General features: G+C 37.6%; 1 protein-coding gene across 2 annotated transcripts; it reads right to left on the bottom strand.

Moving 5' to 3' along the window:
- Positions 1-1,965: 1,965 nt before the first annotated feature.
- LOC113547484 (protein phosphatase 1, regulatory (inhibitor) subunit 1B) lies at positions 1,966-24,231 on the bottom strand. Of its 2 annotated transcripts, XM_034309053.2 has the most exons (6): positions 23,817-24,231; positions 12,633-12,716; positions 12,053-12,128; positions 8,382-8,477; positions 6,126-6,257; positions 1,966-5,848 (listed from the first exon to the last, which is right to left on the bottom strand). In XM_034309053.2, exons 1-6 carry the CDS (start codon positions 23,904-23,906, stop codon positions 5,694-5,696), a joined length of 633 nt encoding a protein of 210 aa, XP_034164944.1. In that variant the 5' UTR covers positions 23,907-24,231; the 3' UTR covers positions 1,966-5,693. The 2 variants fall into 2 exon arrangements, with proteins under 2 accessions (XP_034164944.1, XP_034164946.1); XM_034309055.2 differs by lacking the exon at positions 6,126-6,257 and having other exon boundaries at positions 23,817-24,203.
- Between the last annotated feature and the right edge of the window lie 1,132 nt (positions 24,232-25,363).

The following is a 25,363-nucleotide window of genomic DNA, read 5'->3' as shown; positions in this document are numbered from 1 at the left end:
GCATAGATCATTAGAATTTAAGGGAAGATAGAGCTGTGTGTCATCAGTGTAACAATGAAATGAAATATTATATTTTTTCATACTATGTTTCCCAATGGGAGAATATACAAAGATAAGGAGGGGCGGCAACATGAATCCTTGGGGAACATTAGTGGTAGCATTGGATGAATAGAAGCTAACGATGTTAACTGAGAAAGTCCTATGACTGAGGCAGGACTTAAACCAGCTCAGAGCATTCTCCCACAGTCCAACCATGCGTTCAAGGCAGGCAATGAAGATATTGTGATGTACTGTTTCAAACACAGCACTGACCTCTAACAAAAGTAGACTCAGTGCTATTGGAGGCTTTAAAACCAGACTCGAATGTTTCAGAAAAATATTATTTCTCTTCAAGTGTGACCATAATTGCATAAGGACTACTTTTTTTCCAGGACTTTGGAGAGAAAAGGTAACTTTGAAATGGACCAGAAATTACTTAGAATAATTGGGTTGAGGTTGTGTTTTTTAATGAGGGGTTGCACTACCACATATTTAAAACTAGTAGGCACAATTCCAGACATTAAGCAAGTGTTTATGATGGCTAAAACACCTGGGCCTGTAATCTCAAACATCTCTTTTAGGAGACAAGAAGGGATAATTTCCTGAGGGGATGTAGTGAGCTTTATGTGGGAAAGTCTTTGTAGGTTTTAAGGGATGCCTCAATATTCTGACAGATTGGGGGTTGATTACTTAGTTAATTGTACAGATGTGACCATTGAGAATGTGCATCAACGGAAAAGGGATCTTGCGAATTCATGCAGTAACATGCAGGATATGTGCATGCTGCGGGCGCAGGAAAGACAAGACCAGTAGGGAGCAGTCATGTTTCATTTGAACAAACACAGCTTGCTAGTAGATACAGTAATTCTGCCAGGACATATACTGTATACAGCGTATACTCTTTTTCCAACCAAACAGTGCTGTTTCTTGTATTGAAGCCCATGATCTGCTTATGCTTTGCCAGTGGATCTGTGAACCTCTATCAGAACCATTTTGCAACAAGCAGCAGAGCACATTAAATGTCGTTGAGCCTACACTGAAAAAAATGGAATGTGTGTCGGTTAGATTTAGGAAAAAATATTACATATGGTCTACATAATAATATTACATTTCTCATCAAAACGTGATTGCATTGATTATGCTAAATCTTATTTAAACAAGTTTCTAATTACAAGAATTGAATTATGTAAAGTGAGCTAAGTGTGATAAATAATATAGAGAAGAATGGTAAAAGTCAATAGTGCACAATCGCTACGGCACAGCAAACTATTATAAGACTACATGGTTTGAATTTGTCATCAAAGGAAAATCAAGTTTAATCAAGTTGAGGAAGTCCTGATTCGGAATGGGATTCTCCACGGTCCGGTTCTCTGTGCACTGATTACATTAGGGACCTTCGTTAGAGTGCCGCAAAAAAAAAGAAAAGTGTGAAAAGAGAGATAACCGCCTGATTTCAGCAGCACTTTGCTGCACGGAAGCTATGAAATGCAAGTATGGAGGTAATTATTTGCAAAACCTGAGAACTTGTAGAACCTGATCTGAGAACTTGTAGCATCAAATTTGAACTTGTATGCCTGATGTGAGAAGATACACATTCAAAGATACATTCAAATTTATTTATTTGTAAATGAATTCCCTTTCAACACTTCACATTTTTACCATATCACAAACTTAACTTTTGCAACACTCCAGTAGACTTGTTGCAAAACTGAATTGTGCACTTGTAACTGCTTCATTGAGAAATAAAAAAGCTAATTTTAGTGCACTATCTTCTTTAAAAAAAAAAATAAATTAATTAATTAATTAAAAAATAAAACACCATGAAACCATCAACCTTCCAATTACTTTTGAGCCTGTGAAAATGGAGGGACTATGTTAAAAAAAAAAAAAAAGGGCTGTAACCTAAATGGTTAATGCATTATTTTTGTTAAACCCCTTGAATTAAAGCTGAAAGCCTATACTTCAATCACATCTTGATTACTTCATTTCAAATCCATTGCAGTGGTGTGCAGAGGCAAAATTATGAAAATTGTATCACTGCCCAAATACTTGGACCTGACTGTAGGCAGTAAACAAAAGTATAATTAAACAGTTAACTTATTGTCTGCTGATTGCCAAAGTAAAAACTGAGCTCACTGATTGATTCAGTCTTTCTGTGTGAACCTTAATAATGTGAAATATGGCCTTACTTTTGCATCACTACCATGTGTTTAACCAGTATGTAACTTGTTTCACTCAACAGAGTGTTTATGGAATTCTTTTCAGTGTGAACAGCATCTCCATCCACTATCTATTTTAAGGCAGTGAGAACCATCTTTAAAGCAAGTTCTAAAATATTAAACACCAAACATAGCAGTCTGTACTCACACTTGGCTACTTGGCCATATGTACTCACATGTTTGCATAAACCAAACCAAACTAAAGATTTTCACTGGATTTACAAAAGTTTTGGAAATGATTCTGATTTTCTATACACTCTTGTGTGTATGTGAAGGCAGTGTTTGCCTTCACCTTGCCCTCAGCCTCCATGCTGCTGACACCCTTGTCCATGCATTCATCACCTTACAGTTAGATTACTGCAATTCTCTGTACCAGAAAAACTTCTCACATTACCCTGGTCCTGTGCCAACTCCACTGGCTACCAATAACTGCCTTCAATTTAAAATCCTTAATGTAACCTTCAAAGCACCAAATGGTCTTGCTGGTTCCTGTGTTATCTTTCTGATTATGTACTGTTTGCTTTTAGTAATTTGTTCTTACTGCTAAGTGCCCTTGGGTATGAGAAATGCACTATATAATATAAAATAATTATTAGTAGCAGTAGAAGAATTAATATTAATTAGTGTCTTTCAATGCTCACATTATTTAAACAAATAAGCCCAACTCAGTCCAGCATCTAGAGTAGTTTTCATCGAACTGCATGAAAACTGACACAAATACTACCAGCTTAGGGACCATCATTAAAAAGTGTTTGATAGCTGTAATTTTTTTCAAATAATCCCAGCTTTTTACACTTAAAATGAGAAAAGAAACTTGTTTGCATTTTTTGGCTTTTCGCTTATATCACTTTACTATTACAAAATATGGATATACTGTATCTATCGAACACTGGGTTTGTTTTGATTTTTTTGTTGATCTGCCCCTTTTGAAGTATTCGGCCTGATTGTACAACTACTGTAGATGCAGGACTGAGTTACACAATTGTTTTACAATTTGCTGTCAAATGTTTGACTGAATTGTGGAAATAAAAACTTAAAAAAAAAGAAAAAGAAAACATCAAGTGAATGTATATATGTATATAATTAATATAATAAAGAGCACAGTAGATAAATAAAGTCTAAATAGCCATAAATTTGAGGTAAGTGAACTAAAGTGAACAAAACCAGTGTTTTAGAGAGGCCACCAACAGTGGCAAAAGATGTCATGTGACATAGTTTGCTCTGGCAACTGGTTAGTGCCATTTATACTGTTTTTTTATCTGTGAAGTACAGAATTTGACGTCATGGCAAGAACCAAGCAGATCACTAGTCCATTAGCAGCAAGGTGCCTAGAAAGCAGCTCACCACAAAGGTATTAAGGTAAGGTGGCAATGAAGAAGCCTCATCGTTACAGGCCCGGTACTGTGGCTTTGAGTGAGATCCTCCGTTATCAGAAGTTTGCTGACCTGCTCATTCACAAGCTGCCCTTCCAGCGCCCAGTGAGCGTGATTGCTCAGAACATCAAGACAGACCTGTCTTTCCAGAGATGGATCATAAAAGTGACTGCTATGAGGCTTTTTATGGTGCTGGATATACAGTTATATTTGTAGTAGATAGCCTTATTATAATATAACACATATTTTGTAAAATCATCATGCTTATTAACACATTTATAACTCATACATTAAACATGCCTTAATTATCTTAATTTCAAACTTTGGTGTATACATTTAGTTAATGATGAGTAATACACCCTTCCAATCGTTAAAGTATAACTTACTCATTTGTCCCTGATTATTAACTCATTACTTTCTGATGAGTTATTCCCTACTTGATGCCTTAATTACTGGCAGTTCATGTCACCTTACTGGAAAATGTTACTGAAAATTAACCTCCAGTACACCGTTGTCCACACTTGTGGACATGCTCTAATGGGAAATCAGTTTTCGAGGTGGCAACAGTAACTCTGCTTCATCACACCACCCTATCACTCACTCACTTACTAGAACAGCACCACACATGGTGATTTCTTTAAGAAGATTGTACAAGACATAAATCAGCTGTTAAACTTTTTCTTATTAAAATGCATTCATGATTGACTAAATTGACTATGTACACACTGTGCATTTATTTAAATACTCAAAATGAGTATGTAATTAAAGTATTAGTTTGCCACCAGAAGCAACAAAATGGATTTGTCACTGGAGTAGTACCTTAAGTGAAGTGGAATAGTCTCCCTTTTCATATAAGGTCATCCTCCTCTATTGCTTTGTTCAAATCCTCTTTGAAGACTCACCTTTATTCTTTATCTTTACAGTCTGAGGCTGTAAAATTTCCATTTGTCTTCCGGTATTTTGTCTTCCACACAACTGTTTTTGTTTATACATCTGTTTTATACTACTTGTACAGCACTTTGGTTTCAACTTCAGTTGTTTTTAAATGTGCTTTATAAATAAATAAACTAAACTAAACTTAATTAGTGAAAATTTTACATTTTCTTGAGGTAGTGATAGAGTACACAATATTTAGGGTACAGTATCATCTATTAAAAGGTATAGTGGAATATGATACAATTATATTCCTTAATTACAGGTATAGGAGATGTCTACGTGAGGTTACCACCCTACTGACAAGTGTTTGTACCCTAAAAGGTAGAGTTTGGTACCTTTTCCTGAGAGTGTACATTATCGGTATTCTGTATGTTATATATATCGACTGAACCTCATACCATAAACCCACAAGAGTCAGAAGCCCAGCGGTCTGGATCAAGACATAGACTAATGAGAACAGATCTATTTACAGGACCTGTTTCAAAATCCTAAATGCAAGATGAGGCTAAAATTTTGAGGCTGCTGAAGAGAAAACAGGCAACATAAACATTTTTGTGCTCAATTTATCCAGTTATTTATTACAGACTTTGTGGATGTCATAAAAGAAATGATTTATGGATAAAGGCCTCAGGCATCAGTGCTTAAAAATGACATTAAAATTGAATAATCTGATGCATTTTGTATTGTGCTATGTTTTGTAATAATGTGTAATAATGTGTTCGATCACTGATGAAATGAAGTAGTTCTTGATTTTTGAATCAGATGTATAAAAGCAAATAAATCATGGCCTTAATATAAATTTTATTAACATGTGTATATTTTACAATGACCTTGAAGTTTCTGGTCTGAGAAATGATTAAAACTTCATTATGACATATTATTAACTTCAACAGCTTCTCTTTCTTCACTTCTTTATATACTGACCTTCAACATGACCTTTCTCTCTGTCTCACACCCACATACAAACTCACTCGCTCTCTCTTTCTTTCTCTCTCTCTATCTCTCTATCTAACTCTTTCTCTATGTCTGTCTGAGATCCTCATTTTATAAAAATATGTTTCTTCTCATAAAATTGTCATATAATTCTTTTTTTAAGTTTCCTGTCTGTTTTCTATGTCATCAGCTCTCATTCTTCCCCTTTTTCCTCACTCTCCCTGTTTTCTGTGCTTTCTGCTCTTAAATTCTCTGCTTCCTCTTTTCCTTTCTCCTCTTCGCCCAATCTTCCTGATGATAATGGACACTCTGTTTTCTCAGATTTGATTTCGTCTGGTGGAACTGTAGCTGAAATATATGAAACATACACACAAACACACACAAAGGTCAAACTTGACAAACAGACTCTGATGCCCAACAGTTCTCAACGATGATCCTGAATATCATCTCTGCAATATAAATATATATTTTTAAATAAGGAAACATGGTGGTGAAACAATCTTTAGTATTTTTCCATTAAGTTGTGGATCATGTTGAGATTTCAGTCCAAATTTCAAACACACATACGCTTCTAACACACACAGAATTCTCCTGTTTCAGTGATGTACACTTGATATTAACTCACCTCCTTCCTCATCAGTGTTTTGTCCTCTCTCATCTACATCCTTTTCTTTATCCTTTTCCTCTGCCTCTTCCTTCTGACTTTCATACACTGACTGATGATCTGATTGGTTGGATTTACTCTTATCTGGAGGATCTGATTTTCATTAAAATAAAAAATCAGATCCTCCAGATAAGAGGAGATTCAAACAGTCAGAAATCCTAAAAGGTAAAATCCTAAAGAAACTACACAAGCAAATAAACTATTCCTTGAAAACAAACAGGTACAAATACTTATAATATTTTGTTTAGCATATGGCTGAGTGTTTTTTTAATGTTACTTTCTACAAATTATAACTTGATTATGAGATGGTACATATATATACATAATTACTGCATGTACCATCTCATAATCAAGTTATAATTTGTAGAAAATAACATTAAAAAAACACTCAGCCATACACTCAGCCATATATATATATATATATATATATATGTCTGCAGTGGATATAAAAAGTCTACACACCCCTGTTAAAATGCCAGGTTTCTGGTGATCTAAAAAAAATGAGCATGAGCATCAGAGGGATCTGATTATTAAAAGGTATCAGTCAGGAGAAGGGTACAAAAGAATTTCCAAGGCATTAGATATACCATGGAACACAGTGAAGACCATCATCATCAAGTGGAGAAAATGTGGCGCAACAGAAAGCTCTGTCTCAGTCTTAGGTCATGAGTCCTCCAACATGAGAAAGACCCAAAACCCACAGTAAAAGCATCCAAGAATGGCTAAGAACAAAACAATGGACTATTCTGAAGTGTCCTTCTATGAGCCCTGATCTGAATCCTATCAAACATCTATGGAAAGTGCTGAAACACGCAGTCTGGAGAAGGCTCACTTCAAACCTGGAGCTGGAGCAGTTTGCTCAGGAAGAGTGGGACAAACTATCTGTTGACAGGTGCAGAATTCTCATTGAGAGCAGAATTCTCATTCAGGTACTCTAAAGGTTGTGCAACAAAATATTAGGTTAAGGGTCCCATCATTTTTGTCCATGGCATTTTCATTTGTTTTATTATTTAAAATATTCTGTTGAATCAAAAATCAAAAGTCTGATTTTTATTAAATATGGAATAAACAATGATGGATGCCAATTACTTTTGTCAGTTTCAAGTTATTTCAGAGAAAACTGTGGGTTCTTCATTTGAATCATCAAAGATGGTGGGGACTGGGGTACCTCTCTCTTTTTTTGTGGAAGGGTACCAATTTGTCCACACCTGTGTGAGACTTTGTGAAGAAATTATTCACCAAATTTATTTCTGCAACATTTTCTCGTTTTTCCAAAACCCCAAGTTTCAGTAATTGATATTAGCATTGTGAAACATGGAGGCTAAAAAAATAAATATTATTTATATAATAAAATATAAGATGGATAAAATGCAGCACAAGGTGGCATCAAATTTTTGCCAAATAGACAAGCAATCTTTGGACAATTTCTGTATAGTACCTTATAGTTTGTATCTTATAAGTTTTTCAGAGAAAATGGTTTAATGGTTTTAATGATTTAAATGGTTAATGCACTTCTACAGTGCACAGAAAAAAAAATCCCCGGTAACATGTATTATAGTTCTATTTCACCCCTCCTAACCACCAGGGGGCGGTGTTTGAACAACTGGATACCATTTTGCGCGGATACGCACAAATGTAGCAGCCATGTTACATGATAACCATACTATAAAAAAAACATCAGTAATGGCAGACATTCCCTTTTTTTCCTTCTCACCTCATACGCATGTCAAGCAATCTGGTTCATCTGGTAACAGCTACGCTCAAAGCTACAGGCAAATACGTCCTCCAAAACTGCCGATAGCCTCATAATGTAACTTAATTAAATTTGTTTCTAATGAGCTGTGTCTGTTTATTCCCACTTATCTCACAATTATGGCCGGGGGAGGCGGTGCTCATCATGCCAGGCTGGGTGTGTGAGGAGATTCGGTTCACACAGCATCACAGCAGTCTACTGATAACATGTAGAAACTCTGTGATTCTTATCCTTCATTGCTAATTGCCCAAAGAATAGTACTCTTAGTGGTAAGGCAAGGAATTGCTGGCTATTTGAAAATCTTTTAATCTTTTTCATTATCTTTTTTGTCAGATTGTTGCAACTCTCTTGCCACTATGAATTCACTATTTTTGATTTACAGTATACTGGAGAAGAATGGTGGAATCATGCTTTTATGACATTTGTTGGATTTTCATAGCTTAATAAAATAAATAAAGTCTCACCTCTAGGAGCATCCAAAGAAACATCTTCATTGTCGGATGATTCTGATGAAGGAGTATCTGAAGATTTGATGTGAGCTTGTGCCATCTTTTGAACAGCTATGAAATGAAAGGCAAACAGAAAAGTGAGTTACAGTAAATTACATGCTGGTCATGTTGTAGTGTTTATCATAATATATTAAGGATTCAGCTCAAACAATAGAACAAAACTACTTGATCGTGGTTATTTTGTTCTTGTGCGTATATGTTTTTTTTTCAACATTGTTCATATTATCCATACGATAGTGAAAGTGTACATCAGATTTAATGCTATGACATGATGGTTTACAAATGTAAACTCAGGAAAAAGTGAGTCCTCCTAAACACTGTGTGCATTAAATACTTCAGTGGCCTAATGCCAGCTGAGCCATTGCAGTGCATCGGCTTACAGCTGTCATATGCATATCCGGTCAGCAGCATTTCTTTTGTCTTAAGAAAATGACGAGGATTATTTAAGGATTTGTGTTCATATTTTGATTTTGAATTAGAATTTTTTTTCATATTTAATATATTTTTAAATTAATTCCATTAATATGACATGATTGGGCTTCCCAATTTTCATTATTAAATCCAGGTGTGCAATTGAAATAAATAAGCTATTTAAACTTCACAGTGTAATCCTTGTATAAAATTGCAGTATTACAGTTGCTTTAAACGTAAATATACACAAACTCAGGTGCTCTCCTATGATACAGCCATTTTTTCAAACTGACCATGCCAAATTGTGTAAATGCTCTTATAAACAAATTGATATTGAAAAAAAATCATTCCCCTGTAGCCAGTTATCAGTTTATGGCATCTTTTAAGAGGGTCCTTTTTGCTCTGTAAAGTTTTAAGTATTCATCCTAAGGTCTTATGGATCTATGCATGTACGTATGTTTGTGTTCAATTAATATATACTAGTATATAATATACTAGTATATAATATATTCTATAATTATAGAATAATTATAGGCCAAAAGTTATAATTATATGGCCAAAAGTTTGCAGACATCTGACCATCCCATTCATATTTGCTTTTTGAACAACCTATTTCAGATTTAGTTCCCCTTTGCTGTTGTAATAACCTCCACTCTCCTAGGAAGGCTTTCCACTAGATTTTGGAGCGTGGCTGTGGGGATTTGCCCATTCAGCTACAAGAGCATTAGTGAGCTCAGGCACTGGTGTCAGGTGAGAAGACCCGGGGAGCAGTCAACATTCCAACTCATCCCAAAGGTGTTCAGTGGGGTTGAAGTAAGGGCTTTGTGCAGGCCACTTGAGTTCCTCCACACCAGCCTTGGCAAACCATGTCTTCATGGAGCTCGGTTTGTGCACAGGGGCATTGTCATGCTGGAACATGTTTGTGCCTCTTAGTTCCAGTGAATTGTAATGCTACAGCATACAGAGACATTCTATGTAATTGTGTGCTTCCAATTGCTTTGTGGCAACAGTTTGGAGAAGACCCAGATATGGGAGTAATGGTCAGGTGTCCACAAACTTTTGGCCATATAGTGTATAAAGTTTATAAAATGACACCTAAGGCCACTTTACAAAGACAACATGAAACCCCTTTTTTAAGCTTTTATTGGTGGAGTGTTTAGATTCCTTATTCTGTTGAAACATGCACTTTGTACCCAGGTTCAGCTTCCACACTGACAACCTGACATTCTTATCTAGAAATATTTTTTTTTATATTTCATGTTTCCCCTAATGATGTCATATGCAAAATCTGAGCTAAACAGTCAGGTATTGAGAACAAGGGTGGTTTTTGAGGTGGCACTGACTCTAATCCAGTGTTGCCTTGGCTGTACTACTCAGCCAGCAAAGTGACAGTAGAGACTGTTATATCAATGGGCAAGCAGTTGTAACAGGATGTTTGGCTAAAAACTTGCTAAGATATATATTCAAAATAGATTGTGAAATAGTAGTTTTAGAGTGAAAATACCTGGCTACAATATGAAGTTGCTCAGGAAGAAAGATATTGTCTTAACGAGGACACAACTGACTTTATATAATTGGCCTCCCCTGTGAAATATTAAAACAGCTCCCATTTTCTGAACAAAAAAACAATGGCAGAAGGAAAGGACTGAAAAGGAAGCCTAAGTTGCATTCTAAGGACATTAAAGATAATCGAATTTCATAACTTAGGAATAGGGTGTAAAATTATATCTAAGAGGTTGGACAACCCAGTAAGCATTTTTGGATCAATAGTGAGGAAGTGAAAGCTCCCTTCCCCTCACACCATGTGCTGTGTGCAGAAGCGCTCAGCACGCATACAGCCTACATCACCGAAGCGCGCACTTCCGTGTTGTCATGTCTTTGTTTACATTGCCACGTGCGTTTTTGTTTTGATTCATGTCCTGTCTCCTCCCCGTATTATCACTGGTTGTCTCCCGAATGGCTCATGATTTGTCTCACCTGTGTTCAGTTTGCCCTTAATTAGTTAGTATATGTAAACCCCCGTGTGTCTTCATCCTACGTGATGTACTGTTCAGTGTTTTACCGCATGTTCATACTGAGTCTTTGTTTTGTGTCTTTGACTTCCTGTTTTTGACCATGTTCTGTTTCCTAGTTTGTGTATTTCCTTGCCATAGCTGTTTGTAGATCCCCTGACCTTTATCTCTGTACTGTTACAGGGTTTCTTTCACATTTTGGATTTGTCTGTCTGCCTCTTTAATAACAGCATTAACTGCCATTGCATCCGTCTCAACTCGCATGACACTGTGTAAGTGTAATTTGTAATCCAGACAAGTCTGATGACTTTTCAGTGGTATGACTACTTTTGCAAGGCACTATTTCTTTAATATTTTGAAAAATCACAACAGTAGCCATAAATTGTTGTTTACAATAAGTTAACACCAATGAAAAGGTCCTGCTGTGTTGAACATAATGCAATTTTATATCCCTCATTTCCTAAACCTGTAGATAGAATTACAAAAATGTTTTTAAGGGCAGGCCAGTCAGGTGAGAATATATTATTACTATGACTGTGAAATTGTGAACCTAGGTTAAAAAGATGTACTATGGAGCAAAATCAATCCCATCTTGTCTACAGTCAGGTTGTTTGGTCAAATGCCATAAGATAATAAACAAATTGCAGGTTTTTTGAAATAGAAATGCCTTTGGCTCTCGCATGCTTCCGATTATTATTATTATTATTATTATTATTATTATTATTATTATTTATTGTGGAAAAGTAAAAGTAAATGTTGCTTCAATTCAATTTTCTTACCTGGGTTCTGTCATTCTCACAGACTTGCACGTCAAAAAGAGCACCTGCACAGCACAGTTATGTGGACAATAAGGCATTTATGTGTGTGTTTGTGTGTGTGTGTATATTCCTCCAATTTCTTATTGACAAGTGATGTCTCATATTGAGTCTATCATCGCTTTCATTTAGCAAAGTCATCTTTTTTCCCCTTCTCCATTTTTTCTAATCTATCAGTGAAAGGTCACATTTCTTCATCATCAGGTGATATCATCTTCAAAGATATCAGTGTGTGGGCGATACTTTACACAGCTCGCTGTGTCCCCACTCAAAGCAGTGTTATTCTGGTGTAATTTTTTTACGTAGTTTCGAATAATTTCATGTATAATTTTTCATTCAATAGTTAATTAAACCATCAGTGAAATTACATAAATATAACTTTTCTTACCTTTGAGTGAAGGAGGCTGATAAATGGCCATGTCTATATTCTGGGACTTTGAAACTCCATTTTCACAAACAAACAACTAAAAAATAAAAGTTTAAAATGTAGAAAGACTTATATTAATATCAGTTTTCAGTAGTTTCAATAGTGACATTACTAATAATTACCATATTTAATTATTTGACAGTCACATTCATTAAACAATAATATAACAGTTGATATAAAAAAAGCTACAGCACACACACATATATATATATATATATATATATATATATATATATATATACATATATATTGTATATATATATATACACAATATATATATACACAATATATATATATATGTATATATATATATATATATATATATATATATATATGTATATATATATATATATATATATATATATATATATATATATATATATATATATATATACAACCACTAAAAGCAGCAAAATTTTATATATATATATATATATATATATATATATATATATATATATATATATATATATATAAAATTTTGCTGCTTTTAGTGGTTGTATTGTAGACAGTTGTATTTTTTTTTATGGTTCCACTTCACCGGAAAGCTGGGATTCTCTTCCTCCGGAGACGGGTGATCTGTCATGCAGAACAGCGTGGCTGGTGTCGGCCTTCGGCGCCGAATCTGATTTCAAAACAAAAATAAATTATACCATTTCAAATTGTTACTGCACAGAAACAGTAACATATTATGCAGTTGCTTTGTAATATTCTAGATTACCAAAAATCCATATTTGACAAATTTGCTACATTTATACTCTGTTTACAGGAGCATATAGCCAAGAATTCTTTTAATCCATTTTATGCTATCCATCAATGTTTACATGATTAGACAAATTCCACTCTGATAATCATCCAACCAAATATAATGGTTTACCATTAACAAGGTATTTGTTTAAAACTTCCCATTGTCTCATCATAGCAGAAGCTCAATTTTATGAGGCAAAAAACACAGTGTTTTTTTTTTTGTGATCAGTGGCTCGGTTGTAACCTGGTACAGAGTGGCACAGTTAGGCACCTATGTAAAAGAAGTTATCAGGGTATCAGCCAAGGCTTAAAATCAAATAAAATATGCATATGCACATCCCGAGTAATCTTGAAAGAGTGGGCAAAATCCAATTTACATGTCTGTCCATCACATAGAAGGATAACAGCAAACTGAAAAAAGTGAGTGATGCATTTAATCAGTGCTAAAATTTGTCCTAAATCCATAATGACGTCTTGTGTAACCGCAGTGTAGAATGAGAGAATAGAAGGATTACTTAGGCTGTTATTTTACTCCTGCATGAGTTTAGACTCCAGGTGACTTATTTGACATTGCCCATTGTCTCCAGACTCAGTCCTTAAGCCTGCTGAAATATAAAACTGTCCTGAGTGTTTTTAAGCCTACCTGCATGATCAATAACACTATGCTTGTTTAGACACTTGGTATATAACTGAACATTTCCTTAGCCACATTAAAAATAGGAACTTTTGGTTCAAATAAAGTTTAATGTGTCCGATTTTCAGAGAACTGCTTTAAATCCTGTTTGTAGAGGTTCCTGCCAAGGCCACCATCAAGGCAACTACTTCTCTTTTATATATATATTGAGTATGTAATACACTATTCTATGTATAAACTAACTCCTCGTCAACACATATTCCCACACTGACCACCAAGCACAGAGTCCATTTTTAGGCACATTCACAGCTCACAGCTTGCAAGTCCTGTTCTACACAACTTAACACTTTAAATTCAAATTATGATTTATATTACAGAAATAATGTTTCATTCTGAGCTGGCACTGACAAGGTGATAAGGAAGTAACAAACACAATGTGTTATGCTGTGATAGAAAAATACTGAGTGACAGGGGGGTGTGATGAAGCAGAGTTACTGTTAGCACCTAGTACTTGATTGTTTTACTGTAACATGTTGCAAAGTATTTTATTCCTCTTATTCTACAACAAGTTGCCAACCATTGCAATGAAACATTGCCCTTTTTTATCATTTTATAGTTAAATACCACATGAAATGTCATGTAGACTACATTCAAAGACAACATTCAGTTGATTTTTAACACATGGCCAGTGTGGACTGAAATGCTCCTCACCATGTTATTTTTTTTCTGTCACAAATGAGTGAAGAGTAAACTCCTTAGAAATCCACTTACAATACAAAAGTGCATGTCTCACATGCTGTGACTTTATTTAAAATCATAATCTACAGAGATGTTATGACTGGCCTCAAGCTATACAGCAGTGTTTATACAGTATGATACTCATTTTACATCAATAAAAATAGGTACAGATATACTCTGTGTGTGTGTGTGCCTAGCCCACAGGGTGATGCGAAGTGACTAGAGCAGTACTGCAGTAGTTAGAGAGAAGTTGCATGGTTGCTTCTCACCTGTTTGCTAACCTTTCGCGTACAGCCTGCTGCTGCTGGCTAGCCCTTGTGGTAATCAGGGAAGCAGCCTTGTGCATCAGCCTCCCCTTACCAGTACATAGCCTCTCCTTCACCAAGACTCCTGTCAGGCCACACACGGTAATTGGGTGCTTTGTGGCTCCAGGCTAACTTTGGAGACAAAGGCTAGGGGAGCACATGCTGAGAGAAAAGCACTGTGTTGGTGGCACACATTAGGTGGTCCTTCAACAGACTGGAGCTCCAGCAGCCTCCTACACTACATGATGGGGGACTGGTCATCCTGGGTTTCCTCCTTGCCACTGGGATTTACCTCATCAAGGCAAATATAATGCTACTGGGGATTGTGCACCCCCTGTAACACTCTAAAAATCTCTTTGCATAGGTCTCCACCTCTGACCAAGGTGTACAATATCTGACCTTACATCTGGGTGAAGCCTGGCAGCAATGGGGTGTCTGGTGAAAGGAGCAGGGGAGAATGGCTTGGGAGGTCCTAGTTAGAGCCCTGCACGTCAGCGGCACAGGGTATAAGGTTGCTAGCAACTGTGGTTGAGTGGTAGCTCCTTTCTGCAGACCCCCGTGTGACTGAGCAGTTTAGGAAATGCACTGGTCACCCCAATAGGGGAAGAGCCTAGAAAAGGTGGCCCAAAAATTGCCCACTCTACCATCTCCTGGGTAGGTTACTGCACCTACCAGGAATTCCATCTTGCAGTCAAAATAAGAAAATGATCCCTTTCAAGATGCTCCTGGATAGTGATGGCAACAGACCTCATAGAAGGACAGCACTGATTGCTGAGGAACTGAGGTGCTACAATTTGGACATTGCTGCTCTTAGCAAGACAAGACTCCTGGGCGAAGGTTCTCTGAAATAAGAGGGAGATGGGTACACTTTTGGAGAGGCTACCCCCCTGGTGGCCAAAATCACCATGGTGTGTGACTGGCAATCAGGAACAGCCTTCTACCCAGCCTCACTGAAACACCCACTGGAATAAGTGAGAGGCTGATGAACCTCTGTATCCCCCTAGCAAAGTCGTGCTATGCTACTCTGCAAAGTGCATATATGTCCACACTGCCATCAGACAACAGTGTGAAGGACAGCTTCTATCAGCTACTAGATGACACCCTTCACTGTGTCCCCAGGAATGACAAGATTTTTCTACTAGGTGACTTCAATACTAGGGTGGCAAGAAATGGTGATTTATGGAGTGGAATAATGGGTAGACATGGTGTTGTGCAGAGCATGACCTCACCATTATAAACACACTGTTTCAGCAGAAGACTAAATACAATACATCTTGGATGCACCCATGATCTAAACACTGGCACCTGATCAACTACATCATAATAGGCATGTTGACACCAGCGATGTCTTGTTGACCCGGGCCATGAGAGGTGCAGAACGCTGGATGGATCACCACCTGATTATCACCAAGCTCTGCATCAAAGTGCGCCCCCCGCAACATCTCAGGAAATCCAATAAAAAGCAGCTGAACTGTGCTAAGCTAAAGTCAGCCCCAGCAAGGAACATGTTCCATTGTTATGAAGGTATAAAGGCGCCAGTGTTTGAGGCCATTTTTTGCTCTGATAACACCATGTATCAGAAATGGACCTCTATAACCTCAATGCTACACAAAGCTGCAGTTGACTCTATAGGCTACAAAGCCAGAAAACTTCAGGACTGGTTCAATCAGAACTCCCACACCATCATGTCCCTGCTGGAAACCACGCACAGAGCACCCAGGGCTACTCTTGGCTGCCCTGCATCCGCCATCCTCTGGCAGCAGTGGCAAACAGTACGCAAGGAGGTACAAAAAAACCTTATGCACTCTACAAAATGCATGATAGATGAACAAAGATCAAGAAATTAAATTATATGCTGACACAAAAGACATGCACAATTTCTGCAACTCCATAAAGATCATACATGCAGCAGATAGATTCACAATCTTAAAGGAACAAAAATAGATCTTGGCAAGGTGGGCTGAACATTTTGAACCCCTTCATAACCAACATTCGCCAACTGATCACTCCTGGAGGAGCTGCCTAATCGGCCACCCATTCAAGTCTTTGACCACCCACCAACTATTCAAAAAGTGTTAGCAGCCATCAGTTCCCTCAAAAACAACAAGTCCCCTGGCAATGAAGGCCTCCCAGCAGAGCTCCTCAAACAAGGTGGCTACTCATGTACCAGAATGATTCACCAATACACCCTGCAGGTCTGGGACCAGGAGAATATCTCTCAACAATGGAGGGATGCCAACATTGTCACTCTTTACAAAAACAAGGATGACTAATCTATCTGTATGCAGGCTAGTGGAGAACCTAACAGAACATCTGTTGTCAGAGTCATAGTGTGGCTTCAGGAAGAACAAGAGCACTGTGGACATGATATTCACAGTAAGACTGCTACAAGAAAAGTGTCATGAACAACATCAGGGCCTTTTCATGGCATTTGTTGATCTCTCCAAAGCCTTCAACACCGTGAATCAAGAGCTACTCGGGGGCAACCTAATAAAATTTGGCTGCCCAGGAAAATTCATGAATATCCTCTCACAGTTCCATGACAGAATGGTGGCCTGTGTGACCTTAGGGGGACAGGAATTGGTGCTTTTTTATGTACTCACCGGGGTAAGACAAGGGTGTGTTGGCACTGCTGCTCTTCAACATCTTCCTCCTATGTGTCACAAAGCTTCTCCATGACAACCAGTAGTGGGATCACTGTAGACTTCAGGCTAGAAGGAAACATTGTTAATATCTGAAGGCTCCAGGAAAACACCAAGGCCACAGCAGTGCAGGTCTTTGAGTTGCAGTCTGCTGATGCATGCTTGTGGCTTACACCCCAGAAGACCTGCAAACCATCCTTGCCATGGCTGTGAAGGAGGCCAATGGAGGCCCAGCCCCCCACCCACTATACTTGTTTTCACTACAGAACATCAATCACTCAAAATAGTTCCATCCTTTAAATACCTGGTCCGCATCCTATCTGAGGGCTGCAACATCAACCACAAAATCCACACCCAGATAAAACAAGCTTCTGCAGCCTTTGGCAAACTCAGACGAAAGGTCTTTCAAGACAAGCACCTCCATCTGCACACCAAAGTTACCATCTATAAAGCTGTCTGTATAATCACTCTCCTATACAGCTGTGAAGCCTCGGTCACATACAGCCGCCACCTAAGGTTGCTGGAGCACTTCCATATAAGATGCCTGCAGCAAATCCTGATCGCGTGGTGTGACTGTGTACCACATTCCGAAGTGCTTGCCAGGACAAACTGCAAGAGCATGGAGGCCATGATCACTGAACACCAACTGTGCTGGATTGGGCATGTTATCAGGATGCCTCAAGGTCACCTGCCACGGCAAGTCCTGTATGGACAGCTTCATCTGGGCCACCGGTCTGCAGGGTGTCAGGAGAAGCAGCTAAAAACACCACTGAGGAAATGTCAAATCAACCCCTCATGACTCCACCTGGTGGCGGCTCTGCCACACAGGAATAGAGCAGATGGAATCAGAGAGGAACATGAAGAAATGGGAAAAAAGACTAAGGAGAAATACAGCCATGCCTGCCCCCACCAACCCAGACTTTACATGTCCAATATGCAATAAAATTTGTGGATCATGGATTGGACTCTACAGCCATCAAAGAACACACCATTAATGAGGAGAAATGTCATCATCGGATGCGATGAACTACCATAAGCAAGTAACAAGTGTGTTTGTATATGTGCGTGTGTGTGTGTGTGTGTGTGTGCGTGCATGCGTGTGCATGTGCACATGCACATGTGTGCGTATGCAGCCAAACAGTGATTCATATCACTGTAGGCAGTTGTAGTGGTTGGAGATGTTAAGAATCTCTTGTGCTTTGCAGTAGAATAAAAATTCCCCTCCACTGTTTATCACAATAAACCAAGTCATGATTGCAAATCTCTACTAATGGAGATTAGCAGTTAGGATTAGTAGTAATTGGAATTAGTAGTCATGAGGATTAGTAGTAAAGGGGATTAGTGTTAAGGAGGATTAGCAATAAAGAAGATTTGTAGTAATGGTGATTAGTGATGACTAATAGTAATCGGGATTAGTTGTAATGAGGATTAATAGTTGTCTGGATTAGTTTTAATTAAGATTAGTGGTAATGAGAATAAGTGTTAAATTGGTCGCAATGAGGTAGTAATGGGGATTAGTAGTAATAAAAATTGGTAGTATTAAGGATTATAAATAATAGGGATTAGTAGTAATGAGGCTTAGGAGTACTCGATAGAGGATTACAAGTAATTAGTGATACTGCGGATTGGTAGTACTGTTGATTATTATTAATGGGGATTGGTAGTAAGGATTGGTATTAAGGTTTTAAGGTTTTAACAAATGTCTTGTTAAAATATCAGCATTCAGGGAATCAGCATTCTAATTTGAAGAAACATATAGAAGTATGGTTCAATTTTCAAATTATATTATAAACTATCCAGACTTATAGCACTTATGAACAATCTTTGAACTCAGCAAAGCTAGAGTCCAAGCACTTTTAACATGCGTCAGATCACATAGAGTTTATTCATGTTTAGTGTTTACTTTATGTATGACATTTTATACTGTTTACTGTGTTCATTCTTTCTGACAAAGAGCCATAAAAGGGAATGTAAATTACACTATATGAGCTACATGTGTAAATTACAGTGTACAGCAAGGGGTATTAAACATGCAGCCTAGGGGCCGGAACTGCCACTAAACATTCGATTCACCAAAAGAATTGAGTCCATATTCCGAATTAAAATCACCTTGTGGACAGTAATTGAATGGAAAAATTCTGAGCCAGTCTCTGTTATTTCATTAGGGGCCAAATACTGGAATATACTTTGATGCTGTAAATATTTTCTATAACTCTGGTAGAGATTCATTCACTATTGTATTTCTCACTGGATCTATGAAGATACCCCTCTGGAACATCACCATGCAACTCAAATCATGATTTACTCCACACTCTGCTGAACCACTCTGAATCAAACTATCCATATTCTGCCAAAAAATGTATTCTGTCTTTGATGTTTTTCTGAGACAGCAATGGCTTTTTAACACATCTTCTAGACAGAAAATCTGCATTAGATAACCACTCGACAGCCATTTTGGTCTTGGTCCATTTCTTTTGCCCAGCCGAGTTTCCTGAAAGCATCGTTAAATGGTAGAGCGAACACCACATTGAACACACACTCTCTCTCTACACCAATTAAGATGATCTTAACTTTAAATGCTTTTGGGCAATTGGGCCTTGAACTCGTTAGTATTAGATGTGACATTTGAGACACATGAAGCTGCTGAAAGTACGCCATGAACAGCATTCTTAGTTTGAAATTTGCCACCTAAGGGGGCGAAGGCCCTCTAACTCTATATACACACACACACTCTTCATCCTTCTTTTATAGGCATCCTCTTCAGCTGAGCCTATTTATATGGTAATGCTCCTTTTTGTTAAGCACACACAGACACACATATGGACACACATGCGCACACACACAAGCCATGTACCCATAATGTGGTTTGTGGGTCACTTAGCAGCTTAACAAAGCCATTGATATTCACAGAACATCCACTTTGAAACAAAACTCATGTCTTTCCCTCGTACACTTGAACTGGATGTCTACTGATGTGAAAATGAGTCGATAATCGCAGTTTTAGTCTGCTGCTTATTTTCAGGTTTTTCATCACCATCATGTGTTTAATCTCTCTCTCTCTCTCTCTCTCTCTCTCTCTCTGTGTGAGAAAGGAAGAGAGAGAAAGGAAGAGAGAGAGAGATTCATCATTTGCCTATCTTATGCAGTTCACATTTTCTAACTATGGCAGATTTTTTCATTATGTAATCACTCAAGCCTTGTCTATCCTTCACTCATCTACCTTTTCTCTCTTTTATTATCCTCCATCCTATAATCCCTCCATCCATTCCTCTCTTTCTCAGCCCCTCTACTTATCCTCTGTTCTTTTCCTCGTCTCCCAGCTAATTGGGTCGTAACATGACACAGCACCTGATGCTGAACTAGTTTCTCACCTCACACACACACACACACACACACACACACACACACACACACACACACGTATTACGTAATCTGTTGTCAGGCAGATTGATGCATCTGATGCAGATTAATCCTCTGATTCCACAGTTCACTGTACAATCCAGAGTTTACTGTACAATCAAAAAGATTTGTTTTGTTAATAGTCAACATTAAATTTCTATATCATAATATCTGAGTAGCCTTTCATCACAATTTATGATAATTTTGATATTATATCTATATACATTAGCAGAACCAGCCCCACACAAAGCTTAGTTATTGTTCCCACCCTGAAGTGGATTATTTTCCTATAATGATATGTCCCAAAGCGTTTTATTCCTTTTATATCACAACAATTTGCCAACGATTACAAGGTTATATTTTCTTTTTAACCATTTATAAGTTACATTTTATGTTGTGGAATGTCCATGAAACAAGTTAGCTCCTGTTATCACTTGTTCGCAGCTATAAACAAGTGTTCCCTCACCAGCCTCTTTTCTCTCTCTCTCTAATTATCTCTCTCTCTCTATCTCTATCTATCAAGATGTTTTGAGCCAGGTGATATTTCACATCACATCACACTGAGACTGCTGGTTCCAAAGTGACTGGTTTGGATATGTGTGTCTTGATGCAGGGAATGAAATGACAGTAATAGCATTATTAATTTCCTACTGGCTCCAAACCACTAGTTAGCTGCCGCAGTCTTATTCCTGTGTAATAATATAAGGATTTTCTGTAAACCTATACATTTAGGGGTCAGATTGCTGGGGAACAAAGCTAATAATAATAATAATAATAAGCAGAAGAAGAAGAAGAAGAATGTTTACAGTTAAACTTGTAAAGATTAAAAGGCTTAAAGTTTATAACAAAGTTTACAATGTTAAAAATGTTGAAACATGTTTAAAGCTATGTTGGTTCTGTCAAGCTTCAGGTGAGGTAAATGTTGACTATTGTGCTAAAGATTTTATTGTATCACTGGAGCATGACTTTCCTCGCTTGTCAAATGACCTAAAGGTATTTTTCTATTATTCTGATGCCAAAACTGACAACATGTAATACTGAGGACACAAAAAAATCATTTTAATCACATTTCCATAATAACTGTCATGATGTTGTAGAGGCAGCAAATGCAAGTGAAGATTTTATTGTATAAAGTACGTAAACAACCAAAACAGTGAAAACAAGAAACATAAATGTAAACAATGTATACAAGGCAAAAACAGGCCAACTATGAGCAAGGTTGTGACACACACATCACATGCACACGACAACAAATGCTTGACAATGAAACACACAGAAATCAGAACTTAAATAGGAGTGCTTATTAGGGGTCACACAGAACAGGTGTGAGTGATCAGTGGGACAGTGGTGGGCTGATAAGTAATGTAGTTCAGTGCCCCTTTGGTGCCATTATGACAATAACAACATTGAGAACTTGATTTAAATCATAAGAGAAGTTCTCCATTTAACCCCTGTGTGAAAGAGACCTGTAAAACTGAAATGTTAACTATGATTCATATTACCGTTTAATAGGGTTAGTACAGGAAAACAACTTAAAACTATATATTGTTATTTATTTGTTTGTTAATTAATTTATTTATTTATTTTTATAAAACTTACTTTACATCTTGTTTTTAACCCCTTAAACTCCTGGGAGATGGCAGAATGTCCAGACTTCTTCATGCTACACACAAGTACCTACAGATATTTCCTATAATAGTTACTAATTATTTACTGAAATATATGCTGTAAAGTAACTAATTATCAATTATCAACTCATTTTATAAAACATTCATATAAAGTAAAATTTAAATATCTAAATTAGTACATAATTCCTTTAATTTAGCTTGTAATTCTGTATTTCATATTTCCATGATTGAGTTATTTAGATGCCATCAACAAACTTGCCTAAAAATAGAACTCCTATATTTCCAAAGCAAAATCTACTTTCCCAACAACTGCAAGTTGATAGAAATTGATAATCATTCTATAAAAATTCTGAATGGGTAAGGTTAGCACGAGGGGCAGGGTTAACATGAGGACAGGGGTTAACGTGAGGACAGGGGTTAACGTGAGGACAGGGGTTAACGTGAGGACAGACCAGATACCAGCTGCCAAAATCCAGGGTGAGATTGTAGACCCTTTTGGCAGCTGGTAAGTACTGGTAGAATTTAAACAGTTTCTGAATTACAGCTACTAATTTGGTGAATTGCCAGTTCCCACCCACTAGCCAGGGTGGGTGGAGCAAACACATGCTTCTTCTGAGACAAGTTTTTTTTAAACTTTTGCTTATGCTGTCACAGAGCAGCGTAACCCACTCAGAGGAAAGTGCTATCTACCCTCTTCTGCATACAGATGTCCACAATTGGCTAGCGTCACTGTGACTGACAAGAGAGTGAGAGTATGACATCCCTCCCACCCAGAGCATGGCCAGATTTTGCCCTCTAGGACTTCCAGTGACTGGAACACTTTTCTGTTGCACCTCTCGCTAACCACTAGACAAGCTATTTTTAAGAAAAACACAATGGTAAGGCAATTTGAAAATCTCAAACATTTATTAAACATGTTAGTCAATCAGGAAGATAGTAAATATCTTTGGCACTGATGGTTGGCCTGAGTCTGTGTTTTAGCAGCTGGTAGTCAGACCAATCTGGATTTTTCAGCAGGGATGAGCAGCAGGGCTAGCATGAGAGGTGGAGGTAGCATGAGGGGCAGGGTTACCGTTTGTGGCTTTTGTAATGTCTTCTTTTGTACGAATTTGTCACATGAATTTGCATGAAATTACATGGCCTGACTTTGGTAACTATGGCAACTATGGCATGATTTGGGTTTGAATGCACTACTTAATGACTAATTGATCCATCAATACAATTTTAATTTATGGTCAGCAGCAGTCAAGTTAACTTTTAGAAGCATCAATCATGGACAAAGGTAATGCAAGGTATTCATAAGCAATATGATCAAGAGCTTTTTGTTGGAATTTAATTAGTAATTTTTTAAAACATGATTATAATTACGGAGAATCTGATCCCAAGAAATTGAGCACTGAGCCCAAAGGAATTCATGCACATTTTCACACTCACACAAGCAAATGTGCTGATAGCTATATTTACTGTATCCTCTCGAAGTCCGTTGTTGTTGTAATTGAGCTCTTTGTTTTCATATAACAGAAAATGTGCTGTCAGGTCACTTTCACCTCATGAGATCCCACTGTTTTTATATCAGAATTTCAGACTTAGTGTCATTGAAACCAATATAACTTACACTTCTGTTTTTCTTACCATCTCCACTTGTCTGGGGTCAAGCTGAATCGGACCTGCGGAGGGAACAGAAAACTGGATCTTCCTCCCTTCTTTTATCTCTCCCTCCATCTCAGACGGTTAAAAACAGATCTGGTTATTTCCAGCTTCAATAAACCGGTCTCTCAATGACGTCCTGAGATCAGAAAGCTGCTTTAATCCTGCGTCTCTTCTTGGCACTTTGCTTATCATTTACAACCGAACAGCTATGTTCTTTTCCGTGTGTTCAGTGAGACCTCTCTTTCTCTCACTCTGACACACTCCAGGTTGTGAAGTAATATGTCTTTCGCTCCCCTATAAAGAGAGAGACAGAGAGACAGACAGAGAGAGAGAGAGAGAGAGAGAGAGAGAGAGAGAAAGGAGGGCGGGAATAAAGACATGCTGGGAGAGAGGGAGAAAATGGGAGGGGTAACAGCGAGAGACACCAAAAGAGGGAGAGAGATGAACAAGAAGGGACAGAGGGGGATAAAAGAGAGAGGGAGGGGTGACAGATTGAGATAAAGAAGAAAAGAAGTAGCGAAAAGGAGTGAGGGGTAAAATGAGAGAGAGACTGGGACTAATAATAAGACGCTTATGTTTGTCCTTCACAATGTCCTAGATGTCTTCACAAATGGGGTTGGGATTTGGTGGCAGGGTTCATATTTTTACACCTTGGCATGGACTAAATGTCCTCACAAGTATAGGAATATTTAGATAGGACATTTGGCTGCTTTTTTTAAACTTGGTGATTTTTTTAAACACGCTGGTCTTTCAAATATCCCCTGGTTTATCAACCTCATACTTGCTCCAAAACGCTTTGCTTGCAAAGTTAATGAAGGACGTTTGTCTGAAACGTCCTGTTTCTCTGGAAACTTTGCGTAACTGTAACCTCAACCTCTTTTAAATAAAAGAAAAAAAGTAGTTTTCTATGTGGGGAACAGATAAATGTCCCCACAAGGTCAAATCTGTCAGATATTCCTATCCTTATGGGGACATTTAGTAACACACAAATACAATATCTGCTCTTTGCGGCTCCTTTTCCACTGACGTGACACACTGCACTACACCTATAAATTCATAGGTCACCCACTGAATGTGGCTGCAAACCTGAACTATATAACACATGGGTCAAACATGAGAAACGTCTTTTTTTCATCCTGTGTCTGTTCATTCAGAATAACAGGAACTGCATTACAAATCTAACATCAAAAGTATATGGAAATAAACAAAATTAATATCTTAGGCATATTTTAAGGATGTTGGCAGTGTTATACTGCAGTATGTCCATCACACTGTAATGTATGAAGGCCATCATACAGCACTATACTGGCACTCTTTCACTTTGATCCAGGAGAAAAATAAAGAAAAAATCTTTACTGACATTTAAAGCAAAATGTCAGCAATAGCACCGGTTCGTTTTGAACACAGTGCAAGCACGTCTGCAGTTCTGAACAAACAAAACAGACAAAACAATGTAAGGACTTTTTTTTTTTAAATGCCATTGTGTTTAAAATAAAAATAAAAAAATGGATGTTTCAGTTTGGCAAATC

This window comes from Pangasianodon hypophthalmus, chromosome 12 (genome assembly GCF_027358585.1).
Source record: "Pangasianodon hypophthalmus isolate fPanHyp1 chromosome 12, fPanHyp1.pri, whole genome shotgun sequence".
In the NCBI taxonomy this organism is placed as follows: domain Eukaryota; kingdom Metazoa; phylum Chordata; class Actinopteri; order Siluriformes; family Pangasiidae; genus Pangasianodon; species Pangasianodon hypophthalmus.
The sequence above is the reverse complement of the archived record's forward strand: the minus strand, read 5'-3'. Positions and strand labels throughout refer to the sequence as shown.